This window comes from Nothobranchius furzeri, chromosome 5 (assembly GCF_043380555.1).
Source record: "Nothobranchius furzeri strain GRZ-AD chromosome 5, NfurGRZ-RIMD1, whole genome shotgun sequence".
NCBI lineage: Eukaryota > Metazoa > Chordata > Actinopteri > Cyprinodontiformes > Nothobranchiidae > Nothobranchius > Nothobranchius furzeri.
The window spans coordinates 61045330-61065124 of record NC_091745.1 but is presented as its reverse complement, the minus strand read 5'-3'; the positions used below and the strand labels follow the sequence as shown (position 1 = coordinate 61065124).

At 44.2% G+C, this 19795-nt stretch overlaps 2 protein-coding genes across 4 annotated transcripts in view; one reads left to right on the top strand and one right to left on the bottom strand.

Moving 5' to 3' along the window:
- Positions 1–4368, top strand: part of LOC107379121 (lamin-A) — a 33380-nt gene extending 29012 nt beyond the window's left edge. For both annotated transcript variants that reach the window (XM_054740844.2, XM_054740843.2), the window contains 6 exons: positions 465–813; positions 1170–1277; positions 1349–1468; positions 1546–1605; positions 1792–1947; positions 3241–4368. In XM_054740844.2, the coding sequence (XP_054596819.2) occupies positions 465–813; positions 1170–1277; positions 1349–1468; positions 1546–1605; positions 1792–1947; positions 3241–3276 (829 nt within the window). In that variant the 3' untranslated portion in view covers positions 3277–4368. The remainder of the gene's footprint in view (positions 1–464; positions 814–1169; positions 1278–1348; positions 1469–1545; positions 1606–1791; positions 1948–3240) is intronic.
- A 24-nt stretch (positions 4369–4392) lies between these two features.
- Positions 4393–19795, bottom strand: part of pear1 (platelet endothelial aggregation receptor 1) — a 54500-nt gene continuing 39097 nt past the window's right edge. Inside the window, exons 7-20 of one of the 2 annotated variants that reach the window (XM_015949716.3) lie at positions 17919–18024; positions 17665–17801; positions 17218–17430; positions 16487–16661; positions 16284–16404; positions 16046–16209; positions 13853–13955; positions 10200–10352; positions 9897–10115; positions 9026–9135; positions 8805–8931; positions 7536–7598; positions 7136–7324; positions 4393–6346 (exon numbers count right to left, since the gene is read on the bottom strand). In XM_015949716.3, coding sequence (XP_015805202.3) covers positions 6195–6346; positions 7136–7324; positions 7536–7598; positions 8805–8931; positions 9026–9135; positions 9897–10115; positions 10200–10352; positions 13853–13955; positions 16046–16209; positions 16284–16404; positions 16487–16661; positions 17218–17430; positions 17665–17801; positions 17919–18024 — 2032 coding nt within the window. In that variant the 3' untranslated portion in view covers positions 4393–6194. The remainder of the gene's footprint in view (positions 6347–7135; positions 7325–7535; positions 7599–8804; positions 8932–9025; positions 9136–9896; positions 10116–10199; positions 10353–13852; positions 13956–16045; positions 16210–16283; positions 16405–16486; positions 16662–17217; positions 17431–17664; positions 17802–17918; positions 18025–19795) is intronic. The other variant, XM_015949717.3, reaches the window with a different exon arrangement.

Sequence of the window (19795 nt, the reverse complement as noted above, 5' to 3'; positions counted from 1 at the left end):
AACACCGGCGGTTCATCAGGATTTGTTGTCATTAGTTTATTTTCAGCTGCTGAAATCATGAAATGCTCTGACTTTTATCTGGAGCTGGACTCGCTCACCAGGACTCTGTAAGGGCAGGAGCCGCTTTGTAATGGATGAGTTACCGGTGAAGATCAGAAAGCAACGCCGGCTCATGATCACTTCTGTTTTTGTTCATTTTCAAGTTTTATCTCTGATCCCAGAAACACAAAAGCCTGAATTAAGACCATCATGAGATTTTAGTGATGACTTCCTCTTCCTGCATAAAATAAAAAGTTCCTAGATCTTTTTAATCTCTAAGTGAATCCAGTCAGGCTCCACTCGCATCACCTGATGCATATTGTAGATACTCAGATGGTTCTTAATGACAGATCTCAGATATGTTTCAGTTTGGGACTGGTCCAATTGAAGCCCAGGAATAAACGTGTCCTTCATCTCCTCTCCAGACTGCGTCTGTCTCCCAGCCCCCAGCTAAAGGTCACGGTGAGCCGCTCCTCTGGGTCGAGTCGTGTGCACCACCATCACTCCTCCTCCTCTGCTGCTGCTGGCGGCGGCGGTGCTGCCGGCTTGGTTGCTAGTGCTGCTGCCTTGGCCACCAGCAGCCGTAACTCCTCCGGTACGAGCATCTCCAAAAAACGCCGCCTTAATGATGATGACAACGAGACCTCCAGCATGGTGGGCGGGACTGTGACAAAGGCCCGCATCAGCCAGCACGCCTCGGCCAGCGGACGCATCTCTGTGGATGAGGTGGACCTGGAGGGGAAGTTCATCCGTCTGACCAACAAGGCTGATGAGGTAATGGGAAATAAACCACCTTAAAAACCTGCTGCACCACAGGAAAGTTCCCTTTTCACATCTGAAACTCGGATAGATTTAGGCCCCGCCCACACTCCTCCAGAGATTCCTGTTTAAACCTCAAGCGCTCATGAGGGCAGATCTGCATTTAAATCACTTATTAATGCAAGAACTTAGAGGAGGTTCTGCACCGATGCTTAATGTTTTTTCAGCAAAGGGAATCAAACAGATTTCTAATACATTTGGTGATGAATGAAAGTTTTCTCTTTAAGGATTAAAGTTATTTGTGTTTACCTTTTCTTAAATCCCATCATTTGTGGACTAGATTTTATTTTTCTCCCGTTTTTGTGCTGCAGGACCAGTCTCTGGGCAACTGGCAGGTGAAGAGACAAGTTGGGGGCGGAGCTCCGATCGTCTACAAGTTTCCTCAAAAGTTCACTCTGAAGGCCGGAGCCTCCGTGACCGTACGTTCACCTCTTCTTCTTAAACTAACTCCTGCGAGGTGTTTGGGTGACGAAAGTGTTTGTCTTCACAGATCTGGGCTGCATCTGGAGGGGGAACCCACAACCCCCCCTCGGACCTGGTGTGGAAGAATCAGAACTCGTGGGGAACCGGAGACCTCCTGCAGACCAGCCTGATCAGTGCCAATGGAGAGGTAGGACTTCACTCCTCCTTCGTTCTCTTAGGTTTCTTTGTTTCTGTGACTCATCTGATCTCCTCGTTCACCACCAGGAAATGGCCACAAGGAAAGTGACGCGCACCCTGTTCCATGACGACGAGGATGAAGATATGGTAAAATCTTCCTCATCACCTTTTTTTAGATCTGAAGCACTTATGGAAGTTGGTTTAGTGTCTGAAGTTAAAAGCAGCTAAATATAAATGTAGACCGCATAATCATGTTGTCCCGGAGCTTCAGGACGTTAGAGGGAACCGGTCAGAATCTCACGTCAATGTAACTGTAGTTTGTCCCCACTGCAGGGAGCTCACAGCACCAGTGGCGCAGACAACGAGTACAACCTGCGTAGCCGCAAGGTGATCTGTGACTCGTGCGGTCAGTCATCAGAACGCAGCGGCGGGTTGGCTGAAGGCCTCGGGGGTCACACGTTCTTCATGGGAACCAACGAGCCCAGACAGGTACGTTGACACAAAGTTAAAACTCACTTTTTAAAGCACAAAGGAACAAATAATAATAATAATAATAATAATAATAATAATAATAATAATAATATAATAATAATAATGATGATGATAATGATAATAATGATGATGATGATGATAATGATAATTTTATTTTTATACCTTTTTTAAAAGCTGCGGGTTTAGACGACAAATCGAGAGTTAACCATCTAAAGTCAGAAACATGAAAAGGATAAATAAATTGTTTATTCAGAACCATTTATTTATAAACATCTAAATAATTTACTTTTCATGTAAACCTAAATAATTTACTTTTCATGTAAACCTATGACACTAAAGCAGTAATGAATAATAAAGCTGGTCTTTTCTACCTAGATCCTCCACCAGGGGGCAGTAGACATTATATGTTGGGTTTCTGATGAAGGTACTAATCCCGATGCTCCATCTGGAGGCTTTATTCAGGATTTGGGACGGCGATCTATGAGGAGATATAAGGTCACCCTCAACATTTAGAACAATTTTGTATTTTAACCCTTTAGGGCCTGATTTAATGTGGCAGTAAAATGTAAAAAGTTCCAAACCACCTCCGTTTTGTAAAACAGAAGCAAATGTTAAGACATAGCTACAGTTTGTACAGGAGAACACGTTTGCTAACCCACCTGACTAAATCAGGTCAGACGTGTACCACCTTGACAGCAACATGCAAGCAAATGATATCGGTGACGAGTGAATGAAAACAAATCCCTCTCTGAGCTGCACAGTGTCGCTGGATGGGAACGGTTGGATCCTTAAAGTGAACTCGTCATCAGTCAGACGGATGTCGCAGCGATCCAAGTTAGAGAAGCTGAGAAACTGTCATGAAGTCGAACTAGAAACCGATCAGAGCAGAATCATTCAGACGTGTTCTGATGATTTATACCAACTTGCTGCAGAGAGTTAATCAGCTGACGTAAGGGAAGAGCCATGAAGATAATTTATCACATCAAAAGTCTTCTTTTGATTGGACTTTAGTTTAAAAAAGGAAAAGCTCAAACTAACACGAGGCATGGGACTGTCTGTTCAGAGCCGCTTTAATCTGTACAAAGATCTCGTTAAATCTAACATCCTAGTGATGGTTTTTACACATTTAGGGTTTTATTTTCTGTCTGGTTCAGAGATAAATTCCCTATGAATGAATGAAATTAGAGCTTTTGTCTAAAAGGAATTGTAACTACTGCTTTTCAAAACCAAACATTTAGGTTTAAAGTTTGATCTTCATTCAGTAAGTGATAAAACTCTCTTCCTGTCCAGGGCCGGGTGAAGCCGGAGAACTGCTCCGTCATGTAAAACCGGAACGCCGCCTCAGCTGAACGATGGCCAAGGAAAACCCCTTTTCTACCATTGGGATGTTTTGACTTTATAAACATTTTTATATATATATATATATTTGATTTTTATTTTGCATTCAGATTAATCTGCAGGTTAGATGTGCTTCAGGGTTCCGGTGAAGGGCTCAGGACCCAAGTTCTGGCTTGGTTCATCTGCATGTCTGTAAAAGCTGCTTCTGGACGTCTGTCAGCACTCTGATCCCACCGAGCCTGAGCTTTGGTAATCATGTTCACGGTTCAGTTCTGGAGCAGAAATGTTCTGCCTTCATATGCAAATCCTCCAAAGAGGACCCATCCACTCAGGGACTAAACGTGTATGTAGTCTCCCCAGGCAGCTGATGCACAGGAACTAGCTTCACAGCTGCTTTTTGTTTCTGCAGGAGGAGGAGATGTATGCAGAATTATGTTTCACATCCATTTTAGAAAACCTGAACTGGTTTCCAGTAAGAGTCCACTGCTAGCTTTTAGGATTGTGTTTCTCCCAGATAAAAATCTAAATGCGCCTTTAGAAGCAGATCTTTCCTCATATCACATGGGGTCTTGTGACTGTCAGCCCCCCCCCCCCCCCCCCCCCCCCCCCCCAACCAAACACAAGCTTTATTTTTTCTGTTAATCGCAGAAGCTTAAGGATGCTTTGCTTTTATCTGCTGCAGGTAGATGTGTGCTGTAGTCTGGTAGCTTTATTACTCAGTAGGATGTTTATCAGTATGGAAATACTTGATGGCTTGTTATTAATTTTTTTTGCCCTTATTTTGTGTAATTTTGTCCCAAAGTGCCTCAGCATTCTCACCAACAGCCTCTTGCTGGAATGAGTAAAGATTAAATACTAAGTAGAGACATGACTACGGTTCTGTTTACACGCGTTGGCTGAAACGGGTCAGACCGGGTTTCTGCGCTGACGGACTTTTAAAGAGTCGCTCGTTCAGGCCTCCTGAATCCTCCCGGTTCCAGGTTTTACGGACCTTTAACCAAAGCTTTATTTTCCATGTTTGATGTTTTTTTTTGTTTCTTTTCTAAAACGATGCTGAATAAAAAATATTTTTGTCCAGAACGACTCGTCCTCATACGCTGCAGGTGATGTCACAGACACTTTTATTTGCATTATACACACACGCACGGTCCACGTTACATTCAAAATACACCAAAGTATGTAGAGTAAAAAAACACGAGTAACATTTACAGCATATGAATGTACATTCAGTCTGGGTTCTGGTAAACTGAAGGGTCAGATATGTGGTGCGGTTTAAACACCTCGGAAAAGTGGAAAATTGAAGGAGCTTTGAATGATGTGGCATTTGGTACCAGACCGGCTGGTCCGATCTGGGATCTCTACCAACAACCACCTCTAGTGTGCAGACAGGTTCTAGATCCTCGATCTAGCATGTTTTAGTTGTTTCTCTTCTCCAACGCTTTGTTCAGGGGTTGAATCACCTGATTAAAATCAGGAGTGTTGGAGCAGAGGAACAACTAAAACATGCTGGATAGCAGGCAGCTCTCCAGGACCAGGATAGGACCCTCCTGGTCTAGATGATGGAATGATAACAGCAGCTCAGATCAGCTCTGGTCTCTACCAAGCTCTGCAGAAGCTCACCAGCTGCTCCAGATGGACTCCAGCAGCAGAAGACCACCTGGTGTCTCTCCTGTCTGCTAAGAACAGGAACCTGAGGCTACAGTTCACACTGGATCACCAGAACTGGACCAGAGGAGACTGGAGACTCCTTTCCTGGCTCCGAGTCTGGATTTCAGCTGTCTGGTCAGAATTAGGTGTCACCGACACGAAAGCATGGATCCATCCTGCCTTGTATTCAGACTACAGCTGCAGGTGTAATGGTGTTCTGGTCCCACTTTGGACCTCTAAGAACTACCTCAGCCTGGTTTAAGCACCACCGCCTACCTGAGTCTTGTTGTTGACCATGTCCATCCCTTTATGACCAGATGGACCCATCTCCCAGCAGGATAAAGCACTGGGTTATAAAACTCAGATTATCTCTAATGGTTTCTAGAACAGGACCATGAGTTCACTGGACTCCCAACGATCTCCGCAGCCACCAGATCTCAGTCTAGAACCTTTGAGATGTGGAGGAGCTAGAGGTTCTCATGGATGGAGCTGATGCTGTCATGTTAGGATATAGTAGAACCTTTGAAGAACATTTAAAATGGCTATTTGGATCCATGACATGAAGAATTAAGGTGGTTCTGAAGGCACAAAACGTTCCACCTCCTTGTCTCCTGTGGAGTGTCTCAAATATCCTGGGGATGAACAGGTGTGTTCTTCATTCAGGACATCTTATCTTTTCAAACGTGCTTTACGACGAGCTAATACATCGGTAAATGCAGCCGACTCACCGCCTCTTCCCTGCTGATGCTCCGCTGGCCTTTAGGCAACTGAAGAAATCTTTGTTGGAACGTCTTAAAGTCTAAGTCTGATCTGATTGGTTGGAGGAACTTGGTGGTTCCTTCACATCATGTCCTGTTTGTGTTCAAACTGAAACAATAAACCAGTTAAAACTGCTGTTTTACATTCATGTGAATCTGTTATATTCATCTCTATATTTACAAAGTTTTCATCCAGCAGCAATAAACCACATTCTGGAGCAAATGGCTGCAGCTTTTGTTGGTTTTCATCTTTTAAAATGTCTGAATAATCATCTCCGTGTCATCTGGGGTAAATCAAGGTTACGCTAAATTATCCAAAGCTGCAGGTAAGATGGTTTTCATGGAGGTGAAGGGTCCACACCTGTCTTCATCACTTTCTGTCTCCGCAGTCTGGAGTGAGATCAGTACCACGTGATGTCCACAGGGAGGCAGCGCTGCCCTAAAATGAGACTCTCACAGAGCCCCAAAGCCTGGATGCTGGAGGACCTGCAGCTCCGAGCATCACTGAAGTTTCCTCCTGGGGGAGGTCCGGGGAGAGGGGGCCCGACGGACCGGAGGCAGGTCGTAGTGTCCCGGGATATGGCTGTTTACGGGGAGGTCGTAGTGGCTGTGGGGGTCCTCGTGCGGGGCGTGGCCAAGGGAGCTCTGACGCTCTGACAGGAAAACAAAGGTTATTTCATTGGGCTGGTCCAGAACCAGTCCCCTCTTAGCTGTCCCTGTAGAGATCCAAACTTCTAAATAGATCAATAAGGTGGAATCACCTAGAGATGATTAAACTAATCCACTGGTGATTGGAATCGTCCATTTTTCAACATGATTAGATTATTCTGAGATCAGCAGTTCTGAGTCTCAAATATCGATCGATCTCAATACTTGCACCACTGGCCGGGAACGCGCAATTGAATTTCCTGATATTTGGACATCTAGCCTCTGATTGGCTACAAGTTTACTTTGCAGCATTGATGTTTTATCTCCACAAATAACACACGCCTGGAGGAGTTCTGCTGCGAGCCACTATGGGGGAGAATGTGAATGTGAAGTGACAGTGTGACATAGATCTGTCAGGGTTTTAAAATTCTAATGTTTCACCTTTTATTTTCTATCAGATGCTAATGCAGGAACAGGAGACTGTTTTGATGCTCAGCCCGAGTGACTGATCATCATTAAAAGTTATTAGTAAATTATAAGTAAGTCTCTGATCTGCTCTTCAAATAGGATTTCAGTCTTGGCCTTTCTCCTCAATGCCAGAACCACATTTAAACTGGTTCATCTGCATTTTGCAGCTTTTTATATTTCTTTCAACGCAAATGATCCGTTTCATCCCTACTAAGTTATTCCTTCATCTAGGTTATATTCAGGCATGATGATCATTTTTTTTCAGGTTTCATCCAACAGATTCTCTCTAAACCTGAGACGTGTAGGGGTTCTGCAGCTCAGCTCACCTCTGCGCAGGCCGGCCATGTTGAATGGCGGCGGGCTGATCTCGGTGTAAGCTCGTTCCCTGGGCACGGCCGACTTCATCTCCATGTAGCTGCTCTCCTGGGGGCAGAAGGGCGGCCCGGGCAGGTCTTTGATGGTGGCGTACGGGTTCTCGCTGTTTAAAGAGCTGCTGCTCAGCGACGCCTTCAGCTCTGTTCACACACAGCATCGGTCATGCTTCACTAAATCTTATGAAACAATAAAACTCCTCCAGAGTAGAAATAACTAAATAAATAGCAAATTAGTGAAAGCCAAACAGCTTCAGAGAACTCAGTCTGGATCCTATGCTGCCGTTTCCACGTGTGTTCTGCTCTGACTGATGAGAGGAGAAGAAAAACTGAGAGAACGAGGTGATAAAACTACCTTTGTTGTAATATTTTCCGAGGCTGGCACTGTAGCTGTAGCTCCTGTCGATGCCAAAAGCTCCTGTAAACAGTAAAAGACACATTCTCCATCCAGTTTTCTTTTATATCAAACTAATCCAAAGCAGATGAGCTGCTTTGGAAACGTATAAAATCACTAACAGGCGCTGCTGATGCCGTCATCAGTGTTTATGAACTTCTGAGTGTTTATGGTCTGATACCTGCAGCTGAATATGAAATGTGACGGAGGATAAAGTTTAAGTGAGAAGAGAAGCTTCTTTTATCTCAGCTTCCACCTGATTTCTGAACATTTACTCATCCCTTAGAATCACATGAAAAGGTTTCGGTTTGATAACGATATCAAACGGGTAAAGCTGAGGGACGTATCTCCTCCTGAAAGGGAGATTTCCAAGGGCGCCAATTCCTTCTGCTCAAAATTCTAATCCCAACATCAAATAATCTAGAACTTCTGTAATAACCTACAGAGAAAATGTTCAAATGTGAAACAAATTAAACTGAAATGTTAAAGCTGCTGCCAGTGGCTCATCAGGTCACCATGGCAACACAGCTATGAGACAGTCCGACGATATTTCAGAGCACACACTCATACATTTTAAGTCCCAAACACTAAACTGCTGTTTAAAAATAACTCATTTGTGCTTAAAGAAATCCCCAGATCGTGTCACAGGGATTTGATATTCACAGCTTTTCATTTTTCTTAGGAGGTATTGTGTATTATTAATTATAATTATTATAGTTTGTAAATTTAGTACGAACATTTTTGGTGTAAGAAGATTTGTTTGAGAATTTTTGAAGTTTTTTTCGCTAATAACACGTTATTGAGTTTATTCTAATGGAAAATTGCCCCAAATACTGGAACTTGGACTCAGATTATGTAAAAACTAAAAAGAAACTTAAGCAATCGCATTTATTAATGTCTCACTGCCCGTTTCATCTTTAAATGATGTTTCTACTGCAAAGTCTTCCTGAGGAGGCGGGGCTTTGCCACCTGCTTCACTAAAACCTCAACACCTGTTATCTGATCTACAGCTAAACATCAGACCACTCTAATCCTGAGCTACATGCACAGATGTGCACAGATGTTTGAATGTGCAGGTTAGACCAAAGCAGGTGGAGGAGAAGAGGGTCAGAAAATTAAAAAGTAAGAAGGACGGTGAATTTAATCTGATGCATCAACTCCTGCTTCAGGTTTTTAGTTGTTAAACATTTGTCCACCTGATAAAAACTCCTCCCACTTATCCAGACACACCTGAGGCTTTGCGACCTTCGTGGTGTTTCCAGTCTGCTGGCAGAGTGGCGTTGGGCTCAACTCCAAACAAACTGCGTTGTTCTCTCGCAGCGTTCTTCACACTGCAGAACAGCTGGTTGTTTGTGTTCTGATGAGACAAAATCCGACCCTTTATGTCCAGGACAGGAGACACGCCCAGCTGTCCCCCTTTTTAAAAAAAACGTTCGACCAATGAGTGTCACCTTGACGATGCGGTCGTGGTTGTTGGGGAGGTGCGGTAGCGGCGGCCTGTTCTGGCTCAGCGTGTGGTAGCTGGGGTTGGAGTAGTAATGGTGGTAGCTGTGAGGAACATCTGGAGGCCCAAAACAAACACATGGAGTCACATCTGCTGTGATTTAATCACCTCAGGGTCAATAAAACAGACCTTAGTGGAGCATTAATTACAACAACACCTCAGCGAGACCGCCAGAACGATTAAAAAAATCTAAATTAAAACCTCCGATCATCTGTTCCTGAGCCTCGTTAGGAATCATCAAGAGAAATGATGTCTGGAGGAATCTGGACCCAGTTAAACAACATTTTAATGGGAATGAGTCCACACAGAAACACATACACTAATTAGTGCTGCATAGAAATGCATTATGGGAGACATGTATGTGTCAAAACAAGCATCTCAGCAGCAGCGTGTTTGCTGGGATATTTGGTTACCATGGTGACGCCACGCTCCGCAAACAACACCCAGCAACAGCAGAGGCATGCATGGAGGGTTTGTTGTTTCAGATCTTAATCCTAGCAGAAATGTTCGGCTGAAGTCATTCAGGTCTCAGTGTGAAGCTTGTTTTTCACCTCCATCTTCCTCACAGTCACTGGTGATGTGTCAGTATTTTGGGGGGCGGAGCCTAAAGCTGTGAAGTTTGGCAGCGTTTTTTGTATTTTTATGTTCTATCTGATAAATCTTGATCTGCATGTGAGTTTAGTACAAAAAGATTTATTGTCAAATATTACTTCATAATGAATCATGAAGAAAAGTGGGTTCAATTAGTTCTGAATTATGCATTCATCGGTTAAGATGTTCATTTGTTTTATTGTGGCCCACGAGGTTCTGATCCGTACCTGGAACGGCGTATTCGGAGTTGACGGTGCGGCTGGTGGAGAAGGAGACGGTCGGCGTGTTGCTCTGTTTATCCTTCTGCCGGCGCCGGTAGAGCAGCAGCAGAGCCAGCAGCAGCACCACCAAGAGGACCAGAACCACGATGCCACTGATGGCCCCCCATGACTCCTTCTCACCCGGGGGGAGAGGAACCATGACGCTGCCCACCTGCTCAGAGGAGTCTAACAGAAAGTGGAAGAAGACCTTCATGGCTGTGTTCTTGAGTCTTGGACTCTTAATGTTTTGAGGCCCACAGGAGCACTTACTGTTCTGGCAGGTGGCGCCCCAGTAGCCCGGACGACACACGCACTCGCCGGTCTTCCTTAAACATGTGTCACTGTTGGGGCATCGCTCTGAACAGGTCTGGTTACAGTTGGACCCCCACAGGCCCTCAGGACAAGGATCACTGCAGCGTGGACCTGAGGGGACACCAAATGATTGACAGGTGGTCTGATGACCTGATAAATCACCAAAAGGTCACTGAACCATGATCCCAGAGCCTCTTCTTTTAACAACCGTTTCTATGTCAGTGTCTCTGCCTCGTTAGCAGGATTAGTACCTTCCTAACAATCCTGCTGTATTGAAATACAAGCGTGTATTCTGCCCCCTGGTGGAGAATGGAAACAACTCCAGAACCAAATTTCTTTCTATAATTTCTGAATTGTTTTATAATTATAAACCAAGAAATAATTAGATGACATCAGTTATTTAATGGTTTATTGAAACGTTATCTAACCCTCGGGCATCAATGGGGACATTTTTGTCCAATTGGGTAGTTTTTCCCTCTCCTTGGGATGCCATTTTAGCATTGGCCGTGTTCGAGTTGAGCAGCGCCTCGCCTGGAAAACAGACGAGAGCAGACGGAAGCAGCAGTGGGAGTGGCTGAAGCCGGCATTTAAGTCGGACACAATTTCCTGCATGTGTAGCTCGCGGGTGATGATGGATGAAGATATCGCGTTAGAGTTCATACTTGTTTAATTTTCAATTTTGATTCTGGTGCCTGTTAGCAACTGAAACACATCCTCACGTGCTTGTGGATATCATATATTGTATATGAAGACATGACTGTAATAATAAGTAAAGGTTATCAGCTGTAGCTTCAGTGTGCTCATAGGAAACGTGACAAGAGAACACAAAACACATTTCTCTTTATGGCCTATATAGTTGTCATCATCAACGTTACATGATTTACAGAATACATGTGACCAACTAACATTTCATGTTCTACCACCGGATGTTTGGATCAGAATATGAACCAATCAGATCTTAGATCAGGTGAGAGCCAGGCGTTTCCCGTCATCCTCTAGATTTTGCAGCCGCGGAGAGCAACTGCAGCGCCTTGCTCAAAACCTGCGGCCGCCTTGATCTCACGAGGTTATCGTTGCCTACGTATGCATGATATCAGAGCAAGTCGGTGTCAAGTCAGACACAAATCTAACCGTGTCGGTACAGAATCTGCTCGGGTGCAGGATCGGCTCGGGGTCCTTCGACTGCCGATGACGTCAAAGTAGTTGATTGGCTGAACATGAAGCTTACGGAAGTGACGTAATCACGTAATGATTTTGATTGGTCAGAACAAATTTGCGGTTGTAGTCCTGTAGTCTAAAAATCAACACTTTTTGGAGAAAATATGTTTGAATTTCTAAAGGAAATGTAAAATATAAGCAAACGATAAACGGTGACCCTCAAAAGTTCTTGATGTTGATGAAATGGGGCAAAATAAAATATAAGAACTTTATTGAAAGACACCAAGCAATATTTTGAGTCAAAGAATGTATTTAGATAACAACTAAGGAAATATACAGACGAACTCCACATTAGTACAAACATATTTGGCTTCACATATAAGAACTGTTCTAGTTATTGTCAGTCCGATGTTGGTTTTATGTAGTTTCTCGTTCTTTACAAAACAAAGATAATATGGTGTTTTATTAACAAATTACAATTATAAAGAAAACATTTAGGTGTTAACAAACAAGAATTTATTAACAAAACTGCTGATGTCTTTCCAAAACGTATGTGTGAAAGCCGAGTAGATTTGCAGTCACGTGACGTCATCGGCAGTCGAAGGACCCCGATCCGATCCTGCACCGACACCAGCATGCACTGCTCACCGATCACCGCTGATCTAATCTGCACAGAACTGGCTTATCTTGAACACAACCATAGTTTGTGCACATGTTTGACAAAAAATGAAACAAAATAAAAACACTACACTCTTGTGACCTTTGAGGACAAAAATGTCCACTTGTAAAAGTGGCTATAAAAAATGTATACATTCATGTTTTTTGCTTTTGGTTCAGAGATCTTTTAAACAAATTCAGCCCTGCTCAAACATGTAAAATATTTAATCATTTTGAGGACTTGAACCCTTCAAATGCCATTTTGATTACTCAATGTTATTGTTGCAATAAAACAATAATAAAAATAAAAATAAATTGTTATTTTCCAAAGCAAAACCCAACTTTTTCTGCTCGGGGCATTTATTACAAATGTCATTGTCTGAGGTGAGTGGTTCATTCATGACCTCTTGAGTGCTTAATTGCAGGTGAGTGGCACTGAAGAGCGGGCAGCTGCAGCCAATCTTTCATCTACCAGTTGGTGCATAAAAGGAGCAGGGAGACGACATCACTTCGTCGGATGATTGCTCACTTTGGTACACTCCAACCTGAGATCACAAAGCCAACTCTCGAATTTAGAAATCTTGCGCATGTCTTGAGCTTTAGCATATTTGTAATCCCTGTTCCCTGTCTTCAGGCATCCTCGCCATCACCACCTCGTCAGCCATAACCATGGATTATCTCACTGGACCACGTGTCCCTGCTCAACCTGACCGACCTGCTCTCAGCTACTCACCCCACACTCACCTTCGCTCATCTGGATTCTCCTCTCAAGCTCGACCCTCACCTCAGACCTGACCACCCTCCTCGTCTTCAACTAATTCCCTACTCACCTCTACTCCTTCAACCTCACTCGGACCCTCGCCTCACGTTGATGGCGCTCCTTCAGTTACCCTTTTCTAATAAATATTGTTTTACCCTTTTATCCAATCTCCATGTATGATTCTGAATGTCCTGGATCAGGAAACTAAACCAGAACATGACAACAAATCAGTCTTGGCTATGTTATGAAATATCTAAAAAATTACATTTTGCATCAAAAGTTTTTGTGTAGCAACAGATTTAAAAGTTACCATCCTTTTATGACACACACACACACACACACACACACACACACACACACACACACACACACACATACATATATGTATATATGAATGTGCCATTGACTTCCATTCAAACCAGTGTTTCATCCTGTAACATCTGCTAAAAATAATCATGCATTCTGTGATACCTCTGGAAACTCTACACATTTCTTTAGATCTTCTGCTATTTGTATTGAAGGCACAATATCAACCTGACCTCTGGAAAGTGAATAAAACACAGTTTGACTCTCTGAACTTCAAAGTGTAGAAAACAAAAACAATTAGTATGTTTATGCAGCTGGCATATTGATCTTTTGTTTTTGGGTTTTTTTTCCATAAATTACAGCAATGACATTGAGTAACCAAGCTGGATTTTGAAGGGTTAAAAATCTCAAAATGACCCAAGTTTTTTTTATACATTTGAGCAGGACTGAAGTTGTTTAATAGATCTATGAAAAAAAAGCAAAATAAAAAACGTGAATTTATACACTTTTTTCTTTTACAAGCAGACGAACAGGGTAGTAAATTAAAGTGATGTCTAAGAGTTAAATATGCTGCAGTTGGTTCAAATATAAAATCATTTAATGGAGACACGATTGGTCCTTTAACGACCACAGGTTTGTGAAGCTGTTTTAAAACCTGCGGCTCTCTGAGTTTTTGGACCTTTGTCTGAGACCGAATCCAAGCTGGCAGCAGCAGGACGTCATCACTTACCCGTCCAACCTGGCAGACAGTGGCACTCCCCGGTGGTGCCCTGGCAGCCGGCGGCGTGGACACAATCACACCTCCTCAGGCAGCCGGGTCCAAACGTATCCATCTGCACAAAGAACCGGTGCCAGCGGGCGAAGAATCATCAGGGGATTCTTGTCCATTGTTCAGCAGCTTAGTCACAGTCAGACTAAAAAACAACCCCGGTGTTGTGCTGTTGCGCGGACGGTCTGTCACCGTGAAGACGAGAGTCCAGATTAAAGCAGAACGTCTCAATAAACGTGTTCTGTAACTTTTTTACAAGACAAGAGTTGATCCAATCAAACTCAGCGGCTCATGCAATCTCCACACAGAATAAATGTTAATCTGTGATTTGTCTTTTTTTACTGTTTGGGACATTTTTGTGCCAAAGCGGCATGCGCTGTGGGTTGAGTCCAGGAGGTTTCTGCTGCTTTTGGAGGCAAACTCAGGAAATCATGGAGTTGCATCATAATTCCTGTGTTTAGTTTGTCTCATTTTTGTAATCAACGTTTGAAAAAGAAAAAAGTTCCAGCTCCTGCACCTTTTCCAAATAAAATGATTGAGATTTTTACAATTTTTCTCTAAAATAATCATCCCCTTTACAACTGAGCTTGTTTATTACAACAATCACATCTAAAACCTTTAAATACCACCTTAAATGAGTGGATCACTTGTTTAATCAACACATTTGCAGTGATCTCTATTAGGAATGAATGCCTTGTAAGTCGTTCTCATGGGAAAAAATACATGGGTGCACCATTTTTTGGACCTAAAAATTGCTCACATCACAGCTGAGCTTCAGGTGGTTTTTGAGTCTTATTTCTTGATATTTGGGCATCTCACCCCGGATTGGATAACAGAAACACGACTCTACCACTGATTTGTGACATGGATGTTTCATCTCCACAAATAAAATGCAAGCATGGAGGAGCTTCTGCTGTGTGGTGAAGTTTCTAATGATAATAGTTAGCTTATGCTATCCGAGACGTTCTCTGCGGACACCAAAACACTAACAGCCTTCCCCACTGTGAGTGAAGATGGGTGAGTCCATGAATGCTATTCACAGTGTGGCATAGATCTGTGAGGATTTTCAAATCCTAGATTTTCACCATTCTATCAGAAGCTAATGCAGGAGATAGGTGTAGGAGACTAATTTCATGTTCTGCCTAAAAAACTCAGAGTAAACAATTATAATCAGAAAAAAACATTGAAAAAGTGGCTTTTCAGTGTTCCACACCTTTAAATTCAGCATTTTGAAGCATTTCCAGCTCCTGTAAAGCCCGGACCACACGGTGTCATACAGAACTGCTCATAGTACACCGAGAACTCTAGAGAGGTGGACCCCTGTATGGCGCAAGACTTCAGTGAGCCATACTGCATGACGTCTCGCTCTAGCAGGATACGTTACGTCACAAAGCCCCGAACCCCCCGAAAAGTATACGTCTCAAAAAATCGCCAGCTAGCCAAAACAACAAAGCTGACTCTGTTTACACTTTTTGTAGTAGACTCCAAACCAGCAGTCTAAAATATAGCAGTCCACATGTTCATGCGTGTAGCTTCCTTCCACTGTGGCTAATGTTGCGAGTTCTACTCTTGTATTGCTCTCTCTCACTAGTTCGCGTCAATCCCTGGGTGTATTTTCATTGGTCGATTGCAGACGGGAATCGTAGGTTTTCAAGCAGACTGTTGGAGGCTGACTTTGGTCATGAGAGTGCTCAATAAGCTGTCGCAGAGCCGGTCACGCTGGACAGCCACAGACTTGCAAATCACCCTCACGTTCACAATTTTGGGTCACGATTCTGTTCCCGACGAGGGAGTTATGTAGGACGGCCGAAAAAGACACAGTGTGGTCCGGGATTAAGACATCCGTTTCTGATGTGTTGTCCAAACAAGCAAAACGTGTTTGGCCTTTTTCTAATTGCCATGAACTTTGACCTTAACCTTCTGTCATTTCTCTGAACATTGACCTTTGACCTCAGGATGAACTAGCAGCCATCTTCATTGTTTCATTTTAACAAATTATCTAGTCACTGCATAATGACCTGTAACATACCCAGCCTGATGAGCAGCAGTGGTCCCTCTTCTAGAGTGATTGCTGAAGTCTTGCGTAAACACACGCGTGTACGCTCCAGAGCCGCAACCCAATAAAAATCTATGATCAAATGAGGAGACACTCACCTGACACGGCTGGTCGCAGCGCGTGCCCTGCCAGCCGGAGGAGCATTTGCAGGCTCCGTCTGCCGGGTCACATGTTGCCCCGTTGCTGCAGTGGCAGGTGGAGTTGCATCCTGGACCCCAGGTCCCCTCAGCACAGGGCTCAGAACAGTGTGGACCTCGCCAGCCTGCAAACACAAATGAGCCATCAGTCAGCTGAACGGCACCGCTCCTCTGAAGCTGCTCTTTCAGGGCTCTTTACCTTCTTTGCAAAAGCAGCTTCCGTCAACCGATGAGCAGTCGATAAAGTTTTCACAGGAGCACTCCAGGGAGCAGTTCTTGCCGTAGGTGCCACTTTTACACGAATTCTCACAGTGAACGCCCTGAAAAACACCAGAGATCACAATAAAACACTAACTCAAACCTGACGGTGGGATTTATGGTTTAATCTTTAGCTGAACTCACCGTAAATCCCAGGGGGCACTGGCACCGTCCAGTGGCGCTGTCACACACTCCCCCGTTCACACACAGACATGGTTCCACGCAGCCGTGGCCGTAGAAACCGTGAGTGCAGGTTTCGTTACAGAACAGTCCGGCCCAGCCCGGCTGACATGTGCACTCCCCCTTCATCGGGTGGCAGCTACAGAGAAGGAGGGAGAGAGAGAGAGCAGGCTTTAAAAAGACTAAATCACAACATCCGAGCAACAGGCTGACTGGTGTCTTATTTGGACTCGGAGCTGAAACCTTTCTGATGTCAGATTTATTCACCAGGAGATTCGAGTTGTAAACGACCAGAAAATTCAGAATTTTCCATTTTTAAACCGTGACCTCAAAAGAAAGTCATGAATCTCTAAAACCAGTTTCCCACTGGGCTGGGACTGTTGAGACACAGAGCTAAAGTAAAAATCCAGTTGCAATCAAACTGAATTGGTACAAATGCTGACCGACTGCAGAGGCCTCTGGGCTCAAAGTGCATGTTTTGGTCTAACCACTACACTCATACATCTGTGCACATCTGTGCATGCAGATCAGGATTAGAGTGGTCTGATGTTTAGCTGAATTTTCATCTCAACATGAAACTAAAAATGTGTTTTAATATTAACACCTGACAAATCTGATTTCTTTTTCATAAAACATCTCAAGATGCTCGAGGATCTGAACGTGACTTCCTGAGAGTGATGACTTAACACACCCACCTGAGTGTGTGTTTCTCCTCACACAAACACTTCTGCTCACAGTGCATGCCGTAGCTCCCGGCTGAACACATCCTGTTCCTGCAGTGCGGCCCGCTGAAGCCCGGCTCACACAGACAGCTGCCGTCGATGTTAAAGCAGCGCGCGCCGTTGGCACAGTCACACACACCTTTACAGTCTTCACCGTAGGTACCTGCAGCACACTCCTCGGTACACCTTTAAACCACACACACACACACACACACACACACACACACACACACACACACACACACACACACACACACACACACACACACACACACACACACACAGAGTCTTTTGTGTTAGACTCTTTTGGTAAGACATCAACTCTTTAGAAAGAAGATAATTTCTGGTCCTTTTGGGGTTTTATTCCCATTTTCTCAAAACTTTCAACACTCTGAAAGCGTTACGTTTGAACCCACTCACCTGCTTCCTGTGAAACCGTGGTTACACCGACACTGCCCAGTTACGGGGTCACATTTACCAGCGTTGTGACAAACACATTCTTCTGTACAGTTTGGTCCGAACCTTCCCTCTGGACATGGCTCTGTGCACACCGAACCCTGCAGGGAAACACGACAGAACCAAAACGACCTGGAATCAGATGACAGATAATTCCAGACAAGAGAGACAATTTAAAACCTCCATCAGTCTGAACTACTCAGGGCTTGAGGACGTACCGTCCATCCAGCTGAACAGGCACAGACTCCTTTACCCTTACAGGTGCCGGTGTTCTGACAGGAACATCTGGCCTGGCACTTCCTCTTGTTACACGTCCTCTCACAGCTGGAGGAGACAAGAGATGATGAGATCAGATGGGACGATGATGATTCGTGCATCCTTTGGACTAAAGTAAATATTTTCTTTCTTGTTTCGTCTTTCCCACCATCAATTGGTGAAAGTACACACACACACACACACACACACACACACACGCACGCACACGCGCGCACATGCGCACGAGCGCGCACACACACACACTGAATGGATGGACTGTAATAACACTCCAACAATTGGATAATAACCTACAGCTGTTTCAACCTGATTAAAGATGGCCGCCATAGCTAATCAGCACTAGCCAACACAAACATGAACATGATTCCATTTTACAGATGTTGAGCCAACATCTGGTGTTGCAGCAAAGACTCAGAACATTACCGCATCAGGTTATGTCTGTGGTATCGGTGGCACAGGAGTTAAGTGCTCGCCCCCGTAATCGGAAGGGTGCAGGTTCGAGCCCCACTCGGTTCGTCACCGTTGTGTCCTAGGGCAAGACACTTAACCTCCCTTGCCTGCTGGTGGTGGTCGGAGAGACCGGTGGCGCCAGTGCTCGACAGCCTCGCCTCACTCAGTGCGCCCCAGGGCAGCTGTGGCTACATTGTAGCTCGTCACCACCAGGGTGTGAATGTGTGTGTGAATGGGTGAATGACTAATTGTGCTGTGAAGTGCCTTGGGGGGTTACAGGACTCTAGAAGGCGCTATATCAGACACAGGCCGTTTTACCATTTACCATATCTGTCAAAAAGTTTTGCCTTTTATTCTTCCAGTTACAGCTACAATGACAAATTTGCAAAATACCCTAGCTTTTAAACACAAACGCAGTTAAGAAACTCTCACCCCTCTCGTCACCATCATCCCTAGGCCCCGTTCCCCTGATATGGGAACGTGCATTGCTAGAGTAAACAAGAGAGCGCTAAACACCAGTCACCATTTTCTATATCCAAATGTCTTTTGGGGTGTTTCTCAATGTCAAAGAACCTTGCCTTGATGTCTTGGTCCTGCCCCGGTTGCCTAGGAGATACATCATCAGGACCTGCCAAGGCGTGGTCCAATGTTAATGTGCTGTTCTCCGTTTGTTAGCTGTTTAGCTAGCTGAGCAAGGATACACGGGAGGTGTCCTGAAGCCTGGCCCCAGAAAACAGTGCGGTATTTTCAAAAGGATGCCGTATCAGGAGCCGACAGCTACTTCAGGGGCAAATTTTCTGTTTCAATTTAAGTCAACTAATTATAACTATTGGGCTGATATCTAAAATGTTTTTTTTAATGTTTTTTAGATCCAAAGCAGTTACCTATGGTTGGTTGGTTGCTTAGTAGTTGTTGCTTTGGTGGCTAGCATACATATTACAAATTTATTTTAACCAAAATATACACAATTAAAAAAGTAAAAGGCTCGTTATACAGTTATATTGAAGCTCATACGTGTAAAATATAACTACCTCACGTGTCACATGACGTGACATAATCACCGCAAAAGCGACGGTCAGGTGATGTAAGTCTGTTCCATTTCTTTGACCGAGGAAGGACAGTGTCCTCGTAAACAAGGTGCCTGGCCTAGAAATACATTGCCTTGCTAGGCCAGGCACCTTGATATTGAGAAACATCCTTGGGGCCAATCCCAATACTCACACTTCCACCCTTGCGCCCTTCAATTGCGGAATCCCGACAAGGGATGCGAGGATGTAGGGTGTCCAGATTCTTAAGGATTCTTTTCTTTTTGGGACTCTGGCAGTGGCGGCTCATCCATAGAGGGCGCTAGGGCGCCGCCCCATCAGTCTCA